The 24,009-nt window shown below is 46.3% G+C and overlaps 1 protein-coding gene and 1 long non-coding RNA gene across 3 annotated transcripts in view; one reads left to right on the top strand and one right to left on the bottom strand.

Annotated features, from left to right (window-relative positions):
• The window catches only part of RBM17 (RNA binding motif protein 17), a 27,513-nt gene extending 8,817 nt beyond the window's left edge, over positions 1-18,696 (bottom strand). The window contains exons 1-5 of one of the 2 annotated variants that reach the window (XM_059404031.1): positions 18,571-18,696; positions 11,882-12,019; positions 7,760-7,876; positions 4,670-4,836; positions 2,857-2,954 (exon numbers count right to left, since the gene is read on the bottom strand). In XM_059404031.1, the coding sequence (XP_059260014.1) occupies positions 2,857-2,954; positions 4,670-4,836; positions 7,760-7,876; positions 11,882-12,004 (505 nt within the window). In that variant the 5' untranslated portion in view covers positions 12,005-12,019; positions 18,571-18,696. Of the gene's footprint in view, positions 1-2,856; positions 2,955-4,669; positions 4,837-7,759; positions 7,877-11,881; positions 12,020-17,846; positions 17,869-18,570 lie in introns of those variants that run through there. The other variant, XM_059404032.1, reaches the window with a different exon arrangement.
• On the top strand, positions 17,963-24,009 carry LOC132020033 (uncharacterized). The gene is made up of 3 exons (XR_009404893.1): positions 17,963-18,283; positions 21,497-21,597; positions 22,159-24,009. It is a non-coding gene; the product is annotated as an uncharacterized LOC132020033 (long non-coding RNA).

Here is a 24,009-nt window from a genome sequence, read left to right as displayed (position 1 = left end):
GCCCAGAGCGCGCGGCCCCGCCCAGAGCGCGCGGCCCCGCCCAGAGCGCGCGGTCCCGCCCAGAGCGCGCGGCCCCGCCCAGAGCGCGCGGCCCCGCCCAGAGCGCGCGGCCCCTCAGGAACCAGCAACACAACCCCCTGAGAGTCTGCGGCCTGCGGGGCGGTTCCGTAGGTGTGAGAGACCTTACTCCTTCCGAGGAATAACGGGCAAAGACAGAATAAAACCCAGCTGCCCGTGGCACCAATGCTCTCGCGCACGACCCGGCCCACGAGCCCGCCCACTTCCTTCCAGGGCGTCCACCAGCAGAACACCTGTTTGGAAAGGTGGGTGCTTCTGGCTCCTGGGCTGTCGCCATTCCTGCTCCTGTTTCCTGGACAATGACGACACAAGCACCAAAACAGACCCCACTTGCCACCCAGCAACTGGAGAACACGCATGGAGGACATAAGAATTTTTCATTCAATACAAACCCTAACACGCATATTACAACGTAGTAGCCAGTGAAACGATCAAAACAATAAAGTGTCAATTAAAAAGAACTGATTACACGGGGCGCCTGGGTGGCTCAGTGGGTTAAAGCTTCTGCCTTCGGCTCAGGTTACAGATCCCAGGGTTCTGGGATCGAGCCCCGCATCGGGCTCTCTGCTCAGCAGGGAGCCTGCTTCCCTTCCTCTCTCTCTGCCTGCCTCTCTGCCTACTTGTGATCTCTGTCTGTCAAATATATAAATAAAATCTCTAAAAAAAAAAAAAACTGATTACAAACCATGCGGCGCCAGAGTTCCATAAGGTTTCACAAAAGCAACTCCTCCAAAGCCGCATTACGTGCGTCACGGAGAATGCGGCCGGACCAGACAACACACTTATGAAAAAACAGGAACCTGAATAAAACATGTTCTTTTTGAAATACCTCGTATCATTTCTTTTTCACCTTGTCACTAAGACCCAGGTGATGGTTGACTGATACTGAAAAAAATCAGCTCTGAGTTCAGAATAAAAAATGCAGGTGATTACTGGAAATCTGCCATCAATCTGGTTAAAATGTGAACATCACTCTGTTAACAGCAGCATGCAGAACAGCTATAATGCCATTATTTTCCTAAAACTAGACTGTATGGCTCCTGTTAACATTAAGAAAACAATGTCCTTAATATAGAAAACACAGCTCCTTATCCAAAGGGCAGCCAATCTGTACACTGGCAAGGTTAAGACAAACATTCAACCTATACACTGGCTTCTAAAACAAATCAATTAACATTTGTTAGTTGGTAAGATAATGGATATGGAATGTTTAACACAATGCCTGACACACAGTTAACTCTCCTCTCCATTAGAAAGACAACATAGCACCTGACTGACCATGCTCAGCATGTTTTTTTAAAATTGAGGTGTAACTGCCATATGGCCTATCTGTTTCAGGTGTACAGCATAATGACTTACTGTTTGTGTACACTGCGACCACAGTAAGTGTAGTTAACACTGATCATACACGGTCACAAATGTTTTTTTTACAATGAGGGCTTTTAAGATCTACTCTCTTAACAACTCTGAAACAGGCAATATAGTTTTATTAACTACAACCATGTTGTACACGCACATCCTCATGATCTATTTTATAACCGGAAGCTCGTACCTGTCCGCCGCCTTTGCCCGTCTCGCCTACCTCCCACCTCCACCTCTAGCAACTGCCCATCTCTTCTCTCTGTGTCTCTGAACTTGGGTTTTTGTGGTTGCATATAGTAAGCCTCCTATAAATATATTAAATTCTTATCTGCACTGAAAGATTAAGAATTCTAAATTACTACAGACTTGTTCCTTTCCAACTCAATCAGTAGCTTAAAGTTTACATTAAACCCTGAAGCAGCGTTGGCTGCACCCTGCGGAGGGCCAGGCTTGCCAAACTGCTAGTCATTCGAGCGCGTTCATGTACACGGACTTATGCCGCAACTTTACGGTAACATGACTCTTAGGTCCCATGTTGAAGATGACCACGTGGGTTTTCAGGCACATGAAGACCTTGGATAAGCTGAACAGTGGACCTGTATTTAAACAGCAGTAATTCCCTCTGTGCCCTGGATTCCTCACCTTCAAAACAGGGATAATCACAGCTCCAACTTGGAGCTGTGTAATGAAGCAGGTCATCTATGAAGGCGCTTATTCGACCAGTACCTGGTATCCCATAGACAAGCAGAAGACCTACATTCCTCACTTAAATAAATCTCAACCTGTCCACCAAACTGGTCAGTTAAACCAAGGAAATCCCAGCAATTAAAACACAATGAAGTTAATATTAGAAGCAATCCATTCTCTCAAGAATGAGCACTACTTAGCTATCTAGAGATCACGCAGAACTCAGCTCTAACACAAGGACAATTCTGCCTGTGAAGTTTTAGAGATGGAAGGGGCCGTATGAAGTGCCTGGCTCAAATTCTTGTCGCCCTGCTCTCCACAGACCCTGAAAGAAACCAATGTCCAGAGAAGCTAAGGGATTTCCTTAGATTCCTGCATGTTAGTGGCGAAAACTGTGGGAACGAGTGCCTTGACTCTCTGCTCATGCTGAACAGACACACGGCTGGCGACAGAGAAGAGGTCTGTGTGATGCTGCTGTCAGTAAGGAAACTGGTACGTGCTTAAGGTATCCCCGAGATCTCCAAGCAACACACGTGAGAAAGTGATCTCGAAGCACAAAGTGAAAATAGGATATAGGTTAAAACTGTTATGCAAACACGCTCTGCCGGGATTCCAGAGAGAAAATTACCCAAATCGATGTCAACTGAACGATTTACCAAGTTGGACAAGAAAAGCAAACAGCAGGATGTCACCATGTTTGAAACGTGACATTTACGTTTCACGCCTTACTTCTTTTCCGCCTCTCTCGCTCATAATCTTCATCTTCATCAGAATCTGGATCTGGTCGCCTCGAAAACCCACTAGCTTCATGTCTGTCCTTACGCCTCCTGCGGTAACAAAGGCACCAAATATTCATTACAGAGGAACCAATTTAGAGATGTGAACCCAAGGATGTCACCTTGACTTGCTCTTGGTTAGAAAATATCAAGCCTTCTCTTTCCCACTGAACTATTAATTTGGGGGGCTGGGAAGGAGGCACATGTGCAAATAACTGGCTGAAGACTAAATGTAGTAGAAGTGAGCAAAGTGAGAAAAATCCAAAATATTAAACTGAACAATGTAACGGGCACATGGATATAAGTAATAAGAGAAAAGTTTCCTTGATGTTCACCTCTTTGGATTTAAAGCATATCAACAAAGATAATACAATTAACATTCAATATTTATAAAATAAGAACTACAAATAAAGCCTTTTTACCCAAACCTTTAAAAAATATAAATAAAAGATGTATATACACTTTTCAAAATTCCATCTCGCTCAAAATTAGTTAAACTTAAGAAACATTTTAAGTGTTTTGTTTTATCTTCTAAAGTAAGCTCTACAGCCCAACATGGGGCTTAAACTCATGACCCTGAGACCAAGAATCACATGCTCTACTAACTCAGCCAGCCAGGTGCCCATAATGTTTCAAGTATTTAAATAGTTATGATTCTAGTAGAACAGGAAAAATGCCCAATTATTCAACTCCAGATTTCTAAGTTTCTTTTTTAACAATTCACCTAGAATGCTTCCTTCCACGTTTTCTGCATCTGGACGTGAAGTCTGCTCTAGTGTTTGTTTTCACGCTGGAACGTAAGGGCAGGCACACTTTGGAGCTACTGGTTTGGCTCCAGACCACCACAGTAAGGCTGATATTGTAACCAAGGGAACCAGAGTTTTTGGTTTCCCAGTGCATAGAAAAGTTATGTTTTCACTATCCTGTAGTCTGTTAAGTGTGTAATAGCACTCAGCCTTAAAAAAAACAAGTATATACCTTAATTAAAAATATTGCTAAAAAAGGCCAACCACCCTCTGAATTTTCAGCAAGTCATAATCACTGATCATATCACCATAACCAATCTGATAGTGGAAAGTCTGAAATACTGTGAGAATTACCAAGTAACAGAGACATGAGGAGAGCAAATGCTCTTAGAGGAATGGCCCTGAGGGACTCCTGGGTGGCTGAGTCAGGCGAGCATCCAGCCCCTGCACTCAGCGTCAGGAGACGGAGCCCGCTGTCAGGCTCCACGCTCGGCACAGACTGCTTGAGCGTCCTCTCCCTCTGCCCCTCCTCCCACTTCCACACACACTCTCCCTCTCACATACGTCATCTTTAAGAAAGAGAGAGAGAGAAAATGGTGCTGATGGATTGGCTCCATACAGAGCTGCCATTCTAAGATCGATTTACTGGCGGGGGAGCGGGAGGGGGAGTGGGAGAACCTCAAGCAGGCTCCGCACTGAACGTGCAGCGGGAAGCAGGGCGCCAGCTCAGGACCCCGAGATCAGGACCTGAGCCAAAAGCAAGAGTCGGATGTTCAACCAAATGAGCCACCCAGGCGCCCCACCACAAACTTTTAATTTGTAAAAAATACTGCATCTGCAAAGCACAGTAAAATGAGGTATGCTTGTACAAAATCTTAAAAACAGACTGATTCCTTCCGATGACTGCTTAGAACAACCAAGAAAACTAACTTCAGCCTTACAGACAGCACAAAGGTTCACTCATTAATATCACAATGATATTTCAATGTAAAATATCCTTGAATCCAAACAGAGCCTTACTTTTCTCTCTCTTCTATTTCTTTTTGTCTTTCCAGCTCCCGCTGTCTCTGTCGTTCCTCTCTTTGGCGTTTCACTACTTTCTCATAATCATTAGGAAACATGGGATCATATTCATCAGCTAAAGGAATCAGAACTTCTCCTGCAGAAAATCCACTGGGAACAGGATCCTGAGGAAGGTAAAAATACCAGACCATGTATCATCCTCATGTTTGAGAATTTTACTCACAGTCAAAGAATATGAGCAGGGGCTCTGCAGACCACCCATCTGCCTCCTTTGTTTTACAGAAAAGGAAACAGAAGCCCAAGGAGGGTTAGTGACCTGACAGAGCCACACACGAGGTAGCTATGTAGCAGCTGAACCAAGAGTTCCCCGCTCAGTTTAGTATTAATTCCATAAATACCTTAGGGCATCTTGCTGCAATTCCTAAACAAGCTGCCACCATCTAAAATTTCAAGCAATACATTTGACTCTTTATAATAAACAATGAATATTTTCATTTTAATATGTCTCTATGAAAACTTAAATAAATAGTCCATGAATAACAATCATTCTTGTGGTCATTTTAGATTCTAATTTTAGATTCTGCTTACATGGAAACATGATATATCCAGAGTTCGCAATAAAAGCAGAAAGGCTTTCTGAAACCCTTTGGAATACACATCCCTTTCCACGTGTGCAGCATTTCAGGAACTGAGTCTGGCACAGGTAGATAGAATTCCCTTCATCATTCATTCTCTTAGGGTCCACTAAGATCATTTTGCATTTTTCTGTATATTTAGAAACTGAGGCTACTCTTTGAGAGTAAAAAGGTAGCCTTAAAGAAATCAGAAAAACAAAAGGTAGACAGAGCACAGCTGACCTGAAAACGGGGACCTAAACTTCCACACTTTCATGTTAGTTTTCTTAGCATTAACTCCTCCTCAGTTATTTGTGAGAATGAGATGCTTTAACTGGTCTCCACAGGTACCCCACGCAAGCACAGGCTGGGACTAAGGTCTCTAAGGGCTCACCCTGCACTGCCTTCAAGAAGGACACTGCCCACACTCACAAAGGCAGGACAGTTGTTCATAAAATGTATTTTGTATTTGAACATAAATACAAAGAGCTTATGTCCACCATCAATGGATCTAAATCCCATCATTCCTGCATTACACGGTACCCTCTGATGTTTTGTAAATGTGAACACACATTTCAATGCTTCCTTAGAACTAAAAATCAGGAACCACAATGTCCTATGAGTATATGAGAAAAACAGCTATAATCAGCTTCAGGCCTGAACAGTGGAAAGTTTACCCAAATCTATTTAAGGAAAGGTTCCCAAAGCGTAGTTACGAATTTGCATTCATATAAAAGACATTTTAAAAAACACAGAGGCACATGAACAAGATTTTCTTTCAGTTATTATTCAGACAAGACAGAAACTAACAATTAACTCTTCAATTTATATAATACTATCACCACAGAGTTTCAGACAGAACTAACTGTCAATACCAAGGTTAATTCTTTGTCATTTCAAAATCTGAAAGTGAACAACTTTTACTGTATAAAACCTGCTGAGTGGAACAATGAGACATCATCTCAACATGCTATCAAGAGTAAAGTGATCTGTCCAGTTTTTTTTTTTTTTAAAGATTTTATTTATTTATTTGACAGACGGAGATCACAAGTAGGCAGAGAAGCAGGCAGAGAGAAAGAGGAGGAAGCAAGGTCCCCGTTGAGCGGAGAGCCTGACGCAGGGCTCGATCCCAGGACCCTGGGATCATGACCTGAGCTGAAGACAGAGGCTTTAACCCACTGAGCCACCCAGGCGCCCCGTAATCTGTCCAATTTTTAAAAATTTAAACGTTAACACCCCAACGCTGGAGAAACTAAAACACTCGTATGCTGTGGGGATATCACAGAATCAAGACACAGTAACAGAAGACAGTGAACCAGTTTTTGATGAGATGCAGTCAGGGAAAATTAGGTAGATAATCTGTGGGGAAAGTGCTGACTGATGAAGAATCCCCAGAAACCTCTCCACTGAGGGACCCCTTTCCTCCTCGACAGATGATCAGCCTGCAGGACCAACACCTGTTCTTCTGGCCCAGAAGGCTCAGGATAAAGGCAAACGAGGGGAGCAGACTGCAACCCAGAACAGTCTGGACTAAATCTAAATACAGAAAGGAGGGGTCAATGCAGTTGGGACTGTGTCTCAGGTTCATTTGGGTTCTTTCTAAGGGGTGTGAGGGTGCGGGCTGGGACGAGGATCTTGCTAGAAAGAGCAGTAACCGCATATTCTAATTATTAGCCTTTCGGTCATTTTTCATCAAGCCATTTGTGTGCACAGTCACATCACACTCCTGCAGTCACACTGCTTGACTGCCACCTGCGGAAGGACGGACGTTCCCTGATGGTGGGCGTGGTTTTAACCACAATCTACGCTGAATTCACTTAGCCCTCATTCTGTGTCATCTGAACTATGTTCTCTGTTATCTTTGTCCAGATCCTCCCCATCCTCACTAACCCGTTTACAGAGCTGACGATGTCTGTTTCTTTGTTTTCAAGATGATGTAAAATCGCTGAAGGTAATCAAGGTTCGGTTGACAGAATTTCAACCTTTTCTCTATTTTCATCCATGATAAGACGATAAGCACTAACATTCCTTTTTGACAGTAGAAATTAGGAACAACCCATATATCCAGCTTTAAGTAAACTAAATAAATTATAGTATACCCATCTGAGGAAGTACACTGAAACCATTAAAATGATCATATAGTCCTGTACTTTTTAACACAGATGGTCACCATAAATAGAGTGAGAAAAGCAAGTCAGAGAACAGTAGACAGAGGAGGCAGAGAATGGAACGCTATTCCAAAACTAAAGTTTTTAACGTCTAGAGGGTAGGAGTGAAGTCCTACTGTTTTCCTTTCTGCACCTCTCCAGTTTCGGATTTTGCTATGATGCATTATTTTACATTCAATACTAATTTTTAAAATTCAGTTGAGAAGGACACTGGCTAGCCTACAAAGACCCACTGAGGGGGACGGTGCTCTGAGGACACGCAGGTGAAACAGAAGAGCCCATGGGTGGGGGTGCCTAGGGCTCACCTTCAGGCCAGCTGCGACGTGCGGCGGGGTGTCCACGATCTGCCGGTCGTCTGAAGAGCCGCCTCGCTTTAGGTCAATTACTGGGGCAAGTACTGTACTCTGTTTCGTTCTCTGGCTCTAAAATCATGGAAAAACAAAAGGACACTGAACCTCCAAACTAAAACTCATACTGTTTATAGTAAAGCTTCGTGGTCTCTGTAACAAGCCTCCAGATATGACAAAAGCAATCTTAAAGCAACAGCCTTTTAATTTAGTTATTACCATTATCACATACCAATTACTGTAGCCTTTTTTTAACAACACAAATTTCCTCTATTTTGATAAAAGGTTTACAGTAAGCTTAGTTTCTTTTATTTAAATGTGCACATATATAATATACGAGAAAAGCTCTAACACCGATTTTCCCTCTGAGCACAGGAGGGCACGTCTGCAGCGGCACGACCCCCTCAGAGTGGTGGCAGTCCTTCACCAGGAACAGGGGTGCCTGTACATCCTCAGCAAACGCTACCTGCGGATTAGGAGCTTTCCCCTCCCAGTCGCATTTAAACTTCTGCCTCTTTTATTACGAACGCACAGAAAAAACTTTAAAGAAAGAGGAGCGTCCTCCTTCGCGTCCCAGCAGCCACTGTCCCCGCGTTTCCACATTTTCCTCACGGCGCGGTATTCCGCACTAAACCATCGGAAAGGAGGTTGGAGACTCACAACGCTTTCCTTTAACCTCCCCAAACTAGACTTTCTTTTATGTAGGCGCAGTACTACCACCGCACCCAGTAAAATCTATGATCCCCTGCACCATTTCCCATCCAATGTACACTCAGGTTTTCTAAACTGTCCCCTAAAATGACACTTAAATAGCTGATTTTCTTTTGAACCAAATCACACCAAAGTTCCACAACTCATTTGATTGTTAGAGCTCTCAATTTAGAAGATTCCTTTCCCAGCGCAGAGCCTCTGTCTCCTGTTTTTCCCGACACCTGTAAAATGCCACATGTTCTAGACCAGTCTGATAACTTCCTGGCGGTCTAGTTTCACTTACTACTCTACGCCCTGTAATTTCGGAAAATAGTGCCTCCCAGGTATGGTGCTGGGCTCCGTTTGGTCCCAGCGCTGCAGCCCGTGGGGTCGGGCTGTCCGGCAGCAGCGCGAACCTCAGATGGGCAGGACAGTGACCATCTGGTCTTGTGCTTATGAAGCTTTGACGCCCCCTGTGCAATTTAAAGGGTTACAGGTTTTCACTGTTATTACTACAAAAGGCTCAAACTAAACCACCTTCCCTCTTGAATTTACCAGTGCTTACAATGTTAAGCAAACAAGCTTAATCCAATCATTAAACACAAAATCCACCAAAGAAATACCACCGGTGAGAGGACAAGGAGGGAGATGATCAAAGCACGTACTCTTCTATGACCCCACAGAAGAGAGCGCAGCTCCATCTTCCCGGTTTATGTAAAATTGTCTCCACCAAACACCTTTACAGGTTTGGTTAAGCCAACCTAGTACTGAGTAATTTATTAGTCAATTAAAGCTATGAGAATCAATGCAACGTACCTTAACTTCCCTTCAAGAAGAACAAAATACTAACTTCACACAGCAATCTCAAAAAGATAGAAGAAAGTTAGCAGAAATGATTTCACAGGCCGGTTTTTATTCTGACCTATCTTTTAAAAACCCATCTGAAAGCGCAGGAGACAACCAGGTAGCTGACATCACTCTACTGGAGAAGGGAAAACCTGGCAGGCACAAATTAAACGGAGGCAGATGCTACAGAGGATGTCCGAGTCTAGACTCCTGCTTCTCAGCATCTCACACTTTTGCATGTGAGTGAAGTAATTGCACAGAAAAATTGGTACGTGATGAATACATTTCATTAAATTTTCTAGTACATTTTTTGAAAGGATCTATTTTCTGAACCGTATTTTATATAAGCTAGTTTTTTTTTTTTTTTTTTTGAAAGATTTTATTTATTTATTTGACAGAGAGAGATCACAAATAGGCAGAGAGGCAGGCAGAGAGAGAGGAGGAAGCAGGCTCCCTGCTGAGCAGAGAGCCCGATGCGGGACTCAATCCCAGGACCCTGAGATCATGACCTGAGCCGAAGGCAGCGGCTTAACCCGCTGAGCCACCCAGGCGCCCCTATATAAGCTAGTTTTTAACCTACAGTAAACACGCTCTGACTGGAGAAAGAAGTGATCCTGAAGTTACACTGGGCAGGAGAAAACAAACTGGTTAGATTTTTAAAATTTGGCTGCAAGTGATCTCTGAAGCTGACAATATTTACACTGGTAGTTAAAGAATTAGCCCGGTTTTTAATCTGTGTACATCCAGTATAGTCAGACTTCTCTTCTGCTTTGTTAGTCCCCACTGACCTAAGACTGTTCACGAGGTACATCCACTCAATCTAACTGAATTTACGTCCTTCAGCGCGACACTGCTCCTTACGGCCAGCGCCATCTCACTAAAGGGCCTACCAGGCCTTGAAGAATGACACATGACACGGTATGAACCTTTATTCCTAGATCTCGTGTGCAGAGTAAAAATTACATGAAATTCAGAAAGATCTAAAAAACTTACCAATTTAAAAAAACTAAAGGGAAAAATAAGACTTCCTTTGCTGATCTTCCCTTCACGTAGGGTGAAAGTTTAAAACAACAAAATTCTGTCTCTCTAAAAATACTGGCATAAAAAAAAGTCCATCTCGTCATGATGAAGATGAAAAAGACAAAAACCCTCATGACAAGAGCTGACAAAACAAACTAAAATTTTCAGACACTGTTGCTTTACCGGTGGGTATCCTGACCCTAAAAACCTTCCACAGCGCTGAGCACTGGCGAGAGCACGTCAATACGGCCACCGACTGAGGAGGTGGTAAAGGGAAAGAAAAATAATTCCAGAACTTTAAGAAAATGTTTATGATGTAAAATTCCAAACACAAAATGTCAAGAGAACAGGTTCATGAATCCTTCAATCTCTCTGACCCGGTGACACCAGCGACTGCGTTCTGGGTGCCTCCTCACCTTCCCTGCCCAAGAGTGGATTAATTTAAAGCAAATCCCCTAAATTCAAACTTTTTTTTTTTTTTTTTTTTTAAAGATTTTATTTCTTTACTTGAGAGAGACAGACAATGAGCGGGGAGCATCAGTGGAAGAAGCAGCTGCCTGCTGAGCCGGAGCCGGAGGCCGGGCTCAATCCTCCTGAGACAAAGGCAGTTGCTGAACCAACTGAGCCATCCAGAAGCCCCAAAGTCAAACATTTTATCAGTAAGTATTTCAACAGATCTCTAAGGCAGGTTTTCTTAAGTTCTTGTTTCATTATTGGTTTCCCCTCAAGAAACTTTGTAATACATTCTTCCCTGCCCATAAAACTTCACCACAGATGTACTATGTATCTGTTCACGTACCTGATGTGTATCTGTGCTCCACACATAAGAGCAGTTTTTACCCCATTAAGACAATATTCACCCCCTTCAGGGGGATACAGCCTCCACTGGGTTATATGCTCTAAAACATAAGGGCCTTAAAAAACAAGCAAATCAGATACCATTCTTGTTCCTACAAGTGTAATACTCAGTGGATAACTGTGTTCGGAATGTCTTATATGTCATTCAGTTTCAGTTGTCATCAGTGCCCAGCACGTATACAACAGGAACCAACCAATTCCTCCCCTAATACATCCGGCCGACACATGCAGACCACCCTGAGCCGTCACTAACGCAAACAGATTATCAATTCCTGCACAGCCTCACTCCTCCGCAGGCCGCCTTCACACCACCTACCACCAACAGCAGACTCCTAGAACCGGACCCAGGAACACAGCGAACGAAGCAACACTTCACCCACATTTTCGGCCAACCTCAGACATACCGAATGAAGCCTGAAAACCAGGGTCATTGCTGGAAACAGTCCTGCTTTTTCCTTCCTTCCGATTCCCTGAAACAGTTCTATTCCCAGGACTGGAGAAGCACAATCACCTTCCCTCCGTACTTCTCCGCGCGCAGGGCCTCTCCCTGTAGACACGTTTGCCCTCCGCATTTGCAACACAGGCAGAGGAGAAACCCAAGTACCCGTGCTCCCGAGGAGGAATGCTCTTTGTAGATCTCTGCTCCCACCCGTCGGGGCATCTTACCTTGGCCTGCGTCAGGGCTGCCTTCTTGACCTGAAGCTGAGACTGCAGAAGTTTGAAGTTTTTGGACCAGCCCTCCGTTTTTGAATCACTGGTCTCCACTCCTAGGTCATCGTACAGGGACATCTTCCCAGTTTAACGCTGAAAGGCAAGGGGGAAGAGGCTTAAAGGACACAAAATACAGGAAGGACTTTACATCTTTCCGTGTTAAAATGACTCAGTATCATGGAATTTTAAAGGTGAAGGGTACTGGGAGAGAACACCTCGTCCAGGAAGCTTCAGCAACAGAAGCCAAGACCGATGCTGCCAATCACTGCCCCTTCTAATGCTGGAACCGCGTGTTAGTTTACAAATAAATTTGCAGGATCAAGTAATTCAGGAGTGAAATCATGCAATAGATCTCTAAGGCAGATCTACGCAGATCTATGCTGCACTATTGCATATAATGATTACTAATAATTTCATATTGCCAATTTTATGTATCCAATTCTTAAAAGTTCTTTTTTGTCTCAACAAAAAGTAGAAAATTTACAACAGTGCATTACCAGGTTGACTTAGCACTATTAGCTATGTTTTTATAAAGAAGAAATCTAAACATATGCCTAAAAATGTAAAGAAAAACAGAAATGACATGATGTGGTATCACGGATGCTGTATTTTCATAAATCCTGAATGATTACTGAGGAGAGCAGAGAGCAGATCATAAACACCCTGACTTCCTCATATTCCACCAACCTGAAGTTTATAATCTCTGAGAACACCTATTACTAAGATAATCAATAATCTACAGTAAGTGATCAATACATAATACCCTTGCTGATCAGAGGAACATAAGACAACAACAGAAAAAGCCAGAATTCCCACTCAGGAAGCCTTATCAAGCTGGGCCGGAGTAAACGCAGCATTGCTGGAGAAACCTACTAGATGCCACCATTAAAGCCGAGCCTCCTACAGAACTGGGACTCTGCGAGATAAATCTGCCCATGGTCACGGTGGGAAGACCCATTTCAAACCTAGTCATGGGAACAGCACAACCTAAATCCCTACTATCACCTTTTTAAAAAAATCAATGTTCTGGGTGAAACCACAACAGAGACCACTTCCCAAAATTTAAAAAAAAAAAAAAAAAAAATCAAAACTCCTTCTCACAGATGGAAAGAGAAAAAAAAAAAAAAAACTTCACGGAAATCCCGAAATTGCACAATTTTCAGCATAGGTACTTTCTGATTTATGGACACATTCCAAAAACTTTTGTCAGTTCCCAGGTCCAGACAGCATTTTGCCATAGAAACCGTGTTAAACAAATCCTGTTTCACCTGTGTCTGTCTCTCAGAAAGCGAGGGTAATATAGACGAGAAGGAAAATATTTAATCTTCTCCGGTTGTGTCTGACTCAGGGCAAAAACTTCTCTCTGGCATGTTTACTACTTCTCCGTCCTCTAAGGCTGGTACTCTAAGACCCTGCCACCGCAACATCCTGGCCAACCTTGGTCCCACTCTGTGTGGGGTGGCTACCAACATTACCCCCTGCCACCCCCCGGAAGAGCTGGTCGGGTCTGAGCAGAGCAGCTCTTGACCTGGAAGTCAGAGCCCAGGCAACTGTTGCTGCTTTTCGGTTTCTTCTATTCCTTAATAGGAATAGGTTTGATTTCTAAATGCAAGGCCCCCAAGGCAGTACAGAAACACGGGGAATAAAGGAGAGCCCAGGGTACTGGTGGCCGACTGCTCTAATGAATCACCTACAAATCGAGGCGAGCTTGCATGTTCTCCTCAGTAGGCTTCTGTGACAACTCACCCGCTCGGCTGATGGCATGAACAAAGAATTTCCTAGACAGCGTCTCTAACAGGGAAATAAATGCCCACTGCCTGCAGTGCCAGACAAAGTGAGCATTTTACTCAGGAACTTGGCAGCCCATTGTCACGTTATGCTGGAGTCACTGAGGCAATAAAGAAACAGCAAGGAAAGCCCCTGGCGGCCACTTCAGAACCCGTTTTAATCCACACTCTGGGAAACCTCAGGAGCACCCGGATCCAGCCCACTGAGTCCGCTGCTCTCTCCCCAGACTATGACCACGTCTGACCCAGACAGAGCTGAAAAGGAAGGCAGGCCAACTGCACAGGTAATGCTCTATTTGCAAACCCCTTCCAAGCCATCTTTCCAGAAACTTCTGGCCAACACGAGTGCCCAGAAGAGCAATGCACCGGAGAACTTCAGAGGCTTTCATGCACCTTCTGCAGAGCCCACGTGATATTCAAAACGAATCGTTCTTATCTAAATACATATCCTTACACTTTAAATTTCATCTGAAGAACTCGGAGCAACAGCAAAGAAAAACAATGCTGAATGTCCTGCCTGCTCCTGTGGTTCTCGAACTACTTCAAGAACGACAGGCACTTTTCATCCAACCTAGTCTACCTGTCTGGGCTCTCTTCATTCAACCAGTCACTAAACGAAAGCCCAGTTAACCTGTGGGTTCAGTTGTTTTCTCTTTCTTTATACTCATAAAGGCGAGGGACGACAAACACATCCTGGGAAACAAATACAAACAACGAAGCTTTCAGGGAAATTACAAACAGATAAATTACCAAACTTTGTTAGCAACCCAAACTCTGCTTCTCCCTGAACTTCTTCATAAAAAACTTCAGAACCTCATAAAAAACGGTATTTACAAATATGTTTGTGCCAATGGAAATACCCACTGAACTATGAAGGGAAAAGATTAGCTTATCCATTTTTGCATCTCCGATTTCTGGCACAGGAAATAAACATCTGCTGAGATACTAGTAATTAAGTCAAGTCTGTGCAGCCACGTGAATCAGCAGGGAAACGACACAAGGCCCGAGGTCCCACTAGAAAGGTAGAGACGGGCAGAAGGTCTGGAGACAGACGGTTCTAATGGCTGTACAGTGTGTACGTACCTGCTGCCGCAGTCCCGCGCACTTAAAATGCTTCAAATCCCAAGTGGTGTGTGACATACACTTGGCACACACAAACAAAAGACGAGGTAAACAGGAAGGAGAAGCAGCAGTGGGGGGGAGGGCCTGAGGTGACAGGCTGCTGACGGACACTAGCACATCTGCCTACAGGAAGCGTAAACGTCCATGCAATTATTTCCCCACATTTGGGGGCAAAAGAAAGTCCAACAGTACAGAGGATCTGCTCCTCCACCAGAGTTCTTCCACCCAAGAATCCAGTATTTCGCCAAGATTTCACAGCTGAATTAATGAGGTCCCACGGGGCCACACTTCCAGTGACTCCACTTCCAAATCGAAGGCGGTCTGCTGACAGTTCCGTCTGATCCTCCTCCCTCTCCAAGCTTCGAAAATCACTATGCAGCAGAATCTTACGCTCATCTAAACCTCCATTTCTGTTCTCAAAACTTTCGAAAACACACTTCAAATACTAGAAACTGATGTCATCTCCCAGCATCTGCTGCTTTTCTGTGAACACAGAGCTTCTAGATCAGATCTGTTAATCACAGAAAACGAGGAAGAGCTTTCTTCGCTTTTCTCCCTGGAACAGAACTTCGAATCCACAGAACTGGATTAATCACAGCAACAACACACGTGTCATCCATCCACACATGTACGGCCTGCTTTCCATTACTGGAATGCTACAGCACCAGTGAATTTGCCAAGAGTCAAAATCTACTTCCTGATGCCCACCCCTCCCCATCCCATTCAAGTGATTTCTCCAGCCCAGGGGTGGGCAGCACCCTGCATCCCATTCCCACTAATTCCGGACTATTCTTTGACATAATGTGATTTCCTTAAAAGGTCCCACATTTTGATTTCAGCTGTTTGAAGCACTTCTAACATAGCAGAGTTGATTCATTCGCTCTTCCCACTGCAGTCAGGGAAATGGAACAAGCACTGAGGAGACCGCCCGCACATGAGCTTAACCTAATGCCTGCTGAGACGTCACAGGGCAGAACACATTCACTTCATGAACTCTAGTGACAGGTAATAAAAACCAGCGTTAACATTTGGATACACTACAAGCCAGGGACAAATACAAACACGGACCTGAGACTTTTAGAACTTTAAAATACCCGTTACTTTTGTATGGTAACACCAGGCTTTGATCAATGCATCTTTCTTGATGCACTGTTTTCTTTTTCCTTAAGAAGAAACACGGTAAACACGGTTCTGCCAGAAGAACGATGACTTGATAAAATTCTACCTAAGCTGGCAAAGTATTTTTTTAAACGTGCAACTAGTAGAAAAACCATGGAACGAGTCCTCTCAGAAGCAGCCCACCTAGCTCATGTCACATGATCTCTGAAGCCTTCGGTGACTGCCACCCCCACATCAAGTCCTCGTCCTTGGTGTCTTTCCCCTGAACACACTCGGAGCAACTCCCATAGGTTACGCGGCCTGCTGGGTGACACGCCTGTCTCTTCCCCTGTTTCAAGGCCCTTAAAAGGGCTGTTTTTGTCTTCATCTTTGTATCTCCAGCTGAACACCATGCTCTGAACACTGTAACACTTTGTAAATATTTTCTAAATGCTATCAAGTGCACCTACTTAATTTACGTTATCAAACAATAAGATCTTCAGATCAGCCTTTTAAGGACACAACTTATTTTAAGTGGTTGGTATTCGACATACGTGTGCTAAATTTTTTTTTTCAAAGATTTTATTTATTTGTCAGAGAGAGCGAGCGAGAGCGAGCACAGGCAGACAGAGTAGAAGGCAGAGTCAGACGGAGAAGCAGGCTCCCTGCGGAGCAAGGAGCCCAATATGGGACTTGATCCCAGGACGCTGGGATCATGACCTGAGCCGAAGGCAGCTGCTTAACCAACTGAGCCACCCAGGCGTCCCATACGTGTGCTAAATTTTAAGTTGCACACCGTCATAATGGGAGAAAAACCACCACGACCATACAACGGAGTCGAAGTCCGAGTTCTGAGCACCTAAAGCAGCCGCATGGTAAGAGACCTTTTTAAAAAAGCATTAAATAGATACTCATGTAACATACAGCAAAAATGAAGCCTAAAGAACATGGGGAAGTATGTACAGACAGAAAGGAAAAGCAAGGGGACTACGGGGCGGTGCATGTTGATGTTCACACAAAAAAATACGTAATAAGCAATGAAAGAAATCTGCTCAGCTGTAAAACTTACAACGGCTTTTTAAAGAATAAAAACATTTTCCCCCTGTATGTCCACCTCTGCCACCCTGGTTACATTCCTTCTGAGGCTGGAGAGTCTGGCAACACAGTCCAAGAGAGTCGCCTGGAATGTGGGTGTGGAACAATCTCTCCTCCGCCATCCACTGTTACGTTGGCCTTGGGGGATTACTAGCCCTGGATGTTCCCGGACGATAACTGAAAACAAACCGGGTAAAAAAGAAACCCCTTCTGCACATTCACGGTTGGGAACACACCGACAACCCCCCCCTTCCTGATTTCCATAAAGGCGATCTTCAGTTGTCCCAGAACTCCGCAGCTAACAGCCCATCACACCTGTCACACTCCTGTCTCGCAACCTACCCGCTCCAAGCTGTACCGCAGGCCGCACGTCCCTTAAGAAAACTCTACAACGCACCTTCTGTTTAGGTTCCTAATGCACAACCCCCCGTTCCTCAAGTATCTCTGTTACGGTGAATATGGCGGTGACCTGTATCCCCTAAATGTGCGGAAACCGAGGTGCATCCTTTAAAAGCTGCACCTGCCGCCAGGAGACACAGTGCTCAGCGGCCCTTCCCCAGGACACGCCACTTTCCACCCGGAGGCCTGGCGCCAGCAGCAGGGGCCTTCGGCGTCTGCCCTGGACGGCCTTCTCTCGAGCCCACCCGTCCAGCCGCTCCTCGAAAGCACCCCACCTGCAGATTCCAGAACGCGCGACGGCGCTCCCCCGCGGCGAGCCTGTCCCCGCTCGCGCGCACCTCACCCAACGCGTCCCAGACCCCGCGCTCAGCATCACCCGCGCCGGGAAGCCTCGGGTCAGGCCGGGCGCGGCTGCTTACTCAACGCCGGTTTCCCGAGAGCCCAAACCCCCGGAGAGGAGGAACCCGGTCTTCCTCGGCCCGCGTCCGCTGCTCGGCGCACACGGTCCGGGCCAGGGCAGGTGCCCCGGGGCCATGCCTGCGGCCGGAGCGTCGGGGCAACGACGCCGCCTTCACCAGGTCCGGGGCCGAGGCCGCCGGAGCTCCGCCTCCCGCCGCGCGTCCGGGGGAGCCCGCGTCGCCGAGGGACGTCGGCATCCGGAGCCCCCCGTCCCGCCGGCTCCCCTGCTCCGCTGCCCGGGCGCTGAGGGCGGGCACACGCGTGCTGGGCCCCGGGGGACACGCGCCCGGCGCCCGGGGTCGAGGCCCCGGGGCGACTTTGTCCAGCCCGGACCGACGGAGGGGAAAGGAAGCGTGCTCGGGTCGGAGCGAGGCAACACCCGGACGGGAAGGGGAAGGTCAGGAGGACCGGGAGAGCTCAGGGCCCGGTGACCCGAGGCGCATAAAGAGGCGGCGGCGGCGAGCGCGAGGGGCAACACGGCGGGTCGCCCTCCGCCGGGGCCGCGGCCACGCTGTCCGGAGGCCAAGGGCTCGGCGGCTGCGGGGGGTTCGGCCCGGGACCTCTCGGCCCCCTCACTGCGCGGCCTGAAGCCGCGGCCTCGCGTCCAGCGCCGCCCGGGGACGCGCTCCCGCCCCGGCTTCCCGCCAGGCCGCCCGTCCGGACGCCGCCGGGGGAGCCACTTACCCGGCCCGCCCGGCCGACTCTCCCCATGGGCCGCGGCGGCGCACCGGGGCCGAGGCGCCGCGGACAGGGCGGGCTGGGCGCACTCGGCGTAAGCCCGCGGCCGCAAGACCCGAACCGGCGCCAACCCCTACGCCGAGTGCGCGGGGCGCGCGGCGGCGCGGGGTCACGGAGCGCGTGCGGCAGGGAGAGAGGCACGCCTGCGCCTGCGCCGCGGGCCGCTCCGCCGCGCGCCCCCTGCCGGCCGGAGGACCGCGGTGCACTCCCCTCCGCCGGCTTCCTTCTCTCCCGCCGTAAGGGGTCGCAGCGGTTCCGAGTTTGTGAAATTTCAGCCTGGGGAGAGCCGGGCCGTGACCCCCGATGGTGAGGAGGAGAAACGGTCCACAGGCTGCACCCAGCGTCCTGGGGGGTCCCCTGCTTTCTGATAGGAGAGGGCCCAGAACCCCTCCAAGCGTCCGTGCGCGTTCACCCAGAGCCGTGCATGTCTAAGCACAGAGCGGAGCGTAGGTCACCGAGGGCGGCAGGTGCGGGACACCTGCTGCCAGTCGCCCGCGGGTGGGGGCTCGGGGTGCGCGGGAGAGCGTGCGCGGGATGAAGCCCCACGGCTTCAAAACGATGCAACAAAAAGCGGGAGCAAACGGGAAATGGGATTTCGTGTAAATATGATTTTTCACCTCCATAAGGAGGCGTAAAAATATGTCGAGCTAAGAAATCGAACGGGGCTCAAAATACACATCTTCCTACAAAGGATCATATAAGAAGAGAAGTACAATCAGCTCAAGTCTGGGGATTAGGGAAAGGGAGAAAAGAAAGAAATACGAGAAGGAGTTGGTTAACTGACACTAAAGAAACGGACGACTGAGGACATCAGGTAACATCGTCCTTATGATCACAGACCCCAGGACGAGAACCAAACCTTTCCCGTGATCAAACACAGACCCACGACCGCGGTCAAGCGAGGGCCAGGAACACACAAACATAAAGAAGTCACAGATCACGAACTTACTGATTTGAGGGCAAAAAGCATTGCTCAAAAGATTTTTTTTATAATCATGAGATTTGCAATTCACAAAGAGGAAAAAATAGGAGCATCTATGCACCAAATATAATTACTTCATTATTCATAGCAAACACTGGAGGAGATATAAAAAGAACAAATAGTTAGAAACAATTGATGGTCTTTGCCCGACTAAGGCCACAGGAGGTAAAAGAGGATAGATAAGACCTAAAAATATAGTCTATCATATTAATTATATATATAAATTTAACATTAGATAGGTTATTAATATAGTAATAGTTAATATTCAGTATATAGATAATATATCAATATATGTTTATAATATATTAATATTAAATTAATAATATATTAGTGATATATTACTAATAAAATAGTAATCGTATATAGTAATAGTAATATAATTAGTAATACATTACTAATATATTATAAATTTATTATGGTGGACCTAATATATTAAACGCTGTATCCTGAAACAGAAATCACATCTTTTCAAGTGTCCTTGGAAGGAGCCTTCATGGTTGGCTATATTTTAGGCCACAGGCAAAATCTTAATACATCCCAATATGTAGAGCCATATGGATAATATTATATAATCCCAATTCAGTAAAACTAGGAATCAATGTTAAAACAGAAAATAAAATGTCGTACTCCCTGGAAATTTTTAAAGGCTTCCGTAACATTTGTATCAAAGAGAAAAACAAGAACAAAATAGAAAATACCCGCGAGAGTCTGAAAGTGAAAATGACAAATCCAAACCCATGGGGTTTAGCCACATCTTCCTAAGATTATTATTTTAAGTGATGATATTAATTAAAGAGTTAGAATAAACAAAATGAATCAAGCACCCATGCAAGAAGGTAGAAATACAACAAAATATAGCTTAGAAAAGCAGAAGGATGTAATGAATAAAAATAAAAGCCTAAAATGATGGCGTGTAAAACAGAAAAATAGAGAATTATATTTGTTTGAAAGCAAATAGGTAAGCGGTTGGTCCAACAAGGTAACAGGAAGAAAGTACAAATATTCCCAGCACCGACTCAAGGCGAATAGCTCCCGACACAGAGGAAAGGAATGTTATTTTAAAAGAAGACTTTGTTGAGTTTCATCAAATATGTCAGAAAATCTGGACCGAGGAGTTAATTTGGAGGACAGGATAATTTCTTAAAATTTCTTTTTTTAACATTTTATTTATTTATTTGACAGAGAGAGATCACAAGTAGGCAGAGAGACAGGCAGAGAGAGAGGAGGAAGCAGGCTCCCTGTCGAGCAGAGAGCCCGATGCGGGGCTCGATCCCAGGACCCTGAGATCATAACCTGAGCCGAAGGCAGAGGCTTTAACCCACTGAGCCACCCAGGCGCCCCTCTTATAATTTCTTTAGACAAGTTATGAAATTTAAATAGACCAACTATCACAGGAGAAATCAGAAAGAAGACCAAAGTCCTACTGTCCAAAACAGCAAGTCCACAGGGGAACCCTTAGGGCCATCGAATCCTGATGTGCTGTTCTAGGGCATAGAAAATGAAGGGAGGCTTGCTTCAAATTTCTTGTGTGAGCCAGCACAGTAGTGATACCTATTAAATATATCCCAAAGAAAACTATGTCATTCTCACTTAAGATTGTCAAGTCAAAAATTCTAAATAATATATAGTGTGGCATTAGCATCTTCATTAGTTTGAGGAGAGATCCTTAGTCCTAGGGTAAGTCCATTCCCAGAGATGTGGCGATCCGCCCCAGCGAGAAGGGAAACATTCTGGCAGTAAGACAAACATGCTGAGGGCTGGGGTGCTCACTCCGTTGTTTTGAAGGAACCAGTCCTGGTTTGGGAGGGTTCATTTCCAGGGTTGGCTTAGAGACCCAAGTTTGTGGGAGTCAGTTTCATCTTATGATTTTTTTTTTTTTTAATTTGACAGAGAGTCAACTGTGGCATCCGAAGACTTGTCCAAAGACATTGCTGCTTCTAGGAGCCTATGGTCAACCAGGTAGCATTTCAGCCCAGCAGAAGGAAAAGCAGGTAGGAAACATGGACCAGACATACTGAAGATGGCTAGAGGTAGGTAACATAACTAGGAAGAGATGCTCAGGGCACGGACAAGGATGTGTGCAACTCTAGGGAACACACCCTTCCCAGAGACAGGAAGGTTTGCAAGGACTGGGAGACAGTCACACCGAATTCTCAGTGGGAGGAACTTTGGTCGAGACACACCGGCAATGACTCGGCCCTGCAGATTAGGATCTCACTGGAGAGAGACAAGGTAGATGTGGGGCTCTCTGCACCCCCAGTCTGGGGCAGGGGGTGGGTAGACCAGATTGTAGGAGACAGCCCTCTTCCCTGGGAGGGGGGGACATCAGAGACCTGGTGAACAGATGAAATAGATGTGAACAGATTTATTTGTCCAGGGCCTGGGTGAATTTCGAGAAGAAAACCCAAGCTGGGCCCGTGATGGTCTGTGCACCTGCCAGGGCAGCCCAGCAGCCCAGCAGCCGGCCAGCCGGCCAGCCAGCTGTTCTCTCCAGGCTCCTTCCTTCTTACTCTCTCCTTTTCTTATCTGCCTGTCTGTTATTTATTTGAAAGCAACTACAGGACCATGAAGCTACCATATGAATAAGCAAGACTGTGTGATGTCTTAGTCTGTCCTCCTATCAGAAGAGGAAGGGAGCCCTCCAGGATCTCTTTCGTAAGGACATCAAGCCTGTTCACAGGGGCTCGCACTCTCACGACCTCCTCACATCCCAGGGGGACAGTCTCCTAATAACGTCACTGAGAATAGGATTCAACATGTGAATCTCAAGAGGACACAAGCATTCCGTCTATAGCACCTGGTCTTTTCCAGGCTCTGTTAGAAGGAGCAAACCCTGTAATCCCTGAAATCCCATTGAGTGCCCGGAGTGACAACTGAGCCAGCCCGAGAGCGCAGAATGAGAGGGACCCGCCGCTGGAAGCGAGGGCCTGGAAATGAGGAAGCACATCTTCCCGTCCCGCAGCCTACAAAACCGGCACCAACAAGGAACCCAAGAGAGGCAGATTTCTACAAGGAAATCGATTGTTAACCGACTATGGTTAACCAGCTCTTCCGGTTGTTTGACGAGTACTAAATCCGTGATCCGGAATCCGGCTCACTATTTGCGTCTACAACTGGCATTCTACGTACTCCCCGTCCCCTCAATCCTCATGTGACATGGTGGAGAATTACATCTATCAGGTAATCCCCATAAAGATGGTTTGAGAAAGAAGCCGTGAGAGTGTCTCAGCCCAAGCTGCTGTAACAAAATATCACAGACGTTGATTTTTTGGTCACAATTCCAGAGCTGCAAGTCTGAGATCTAAGTGCTAGCAGATCTGGTTGCTGGTGAGAGGGCTCACTTGGTGGGGGGTAGGCGGCTGCCACCTTGCTATATGACGGAGAGAGAGCTCTGAACCCTTTCTCTTCACATAAGCATACTCCTCCCATCGTGGGTGCCCCTGCCTCCTGACCTCATCTAAACCTGACTGCCTCCCAAACACCCTACTTCCTAATAGCAACACACGGGCAGATAAGGCTTCAACACCTGCATCTGGGGACACACCAACACGTCGTCTCTAACATAGTGAGCAAAGAACCGCACTTCTCAGGGGCTCAGAAAACTTCTGGAAGCTGCCTTTTCCGGGAGTGAGGGAGAAGGAGGAAGCCTGGGCTGGCTCAGCTGCTGTCTGTGTCCTTGAGTGTGGTGTGGGGCGGGTGTGGGGCTGAAGTCCCATGGAGGTTTCCAGTCAGGAGACAGAGCCAAGAGTAACCCGGTGGTGAGAGAGGACAAGATTGTAGCCTGTTCGCTCACAGGAACCACAGAGGGCATGGGGAGCGGCGTCCATACAGAGTCTGAGAAACAGAATCGCCGAGTAGAATACGGCAGCCATATGCCCTTCAAAGAAAGATACACTAACGATCTACTTTTTATTTTCCAGGTTGAAGTTTCTAGAGGCAGGCCCACTACCCTTCTGTTACCTCACATGTAAACCAGGCAAGGGAAGCGGGGGGACTGGCTTTTATTTGGGTAACACTTTGACAAATCTGTGAGGTTGTATACAGTAGGCCCTGAACAGCGTAGGGAGGAAGGGCGCCAACCCCACCCTCACCCCGCACAAGTCGGAAATCCACATGTCACTTCGGACTCCCAGAAAACTTAACTTTAAATAGCCTCCTAGTGACTGGAAGCCTTACGGGTCACATAACCAGTCAATTAACACTCACCTTGTATGTTGTATGTAGTAGAGATTGTGTTTGTTCTTCCAGTAAGGCAAGCTAGAGAAAACAAAACATTATTAAGAAAATCATAAAAGGGACGCCTGGCTGGCTCAGTCAGTAGAGCAAGCAACTCTTAATCTCGGGGACGTGAGTTCGAGCTCCGTGTCGGGTGCAGAGATCACTTTTAATGAATAAATAAATAA

The sequence above is a fragment of the Mustela nigripes genome, chromosome 6, assembly GCF_022355385.1.
Source record: "Mustela nigripes isolate SB6536 chromosome 6, MUSNIG.SB6536, whole genome shotgun sequence".
In the NCBI taxonomy this organism is placed as follows: Eukaryota; Metazoa; Chordata; class Mammalia; order Carnivora; family Mustelidae; genus Mustela; species Mustela nigripes.
Note: the sequence above shows the minus strand (reverse complement) of the source record. Positions and strands in the feature narration are given on the sequence as shown.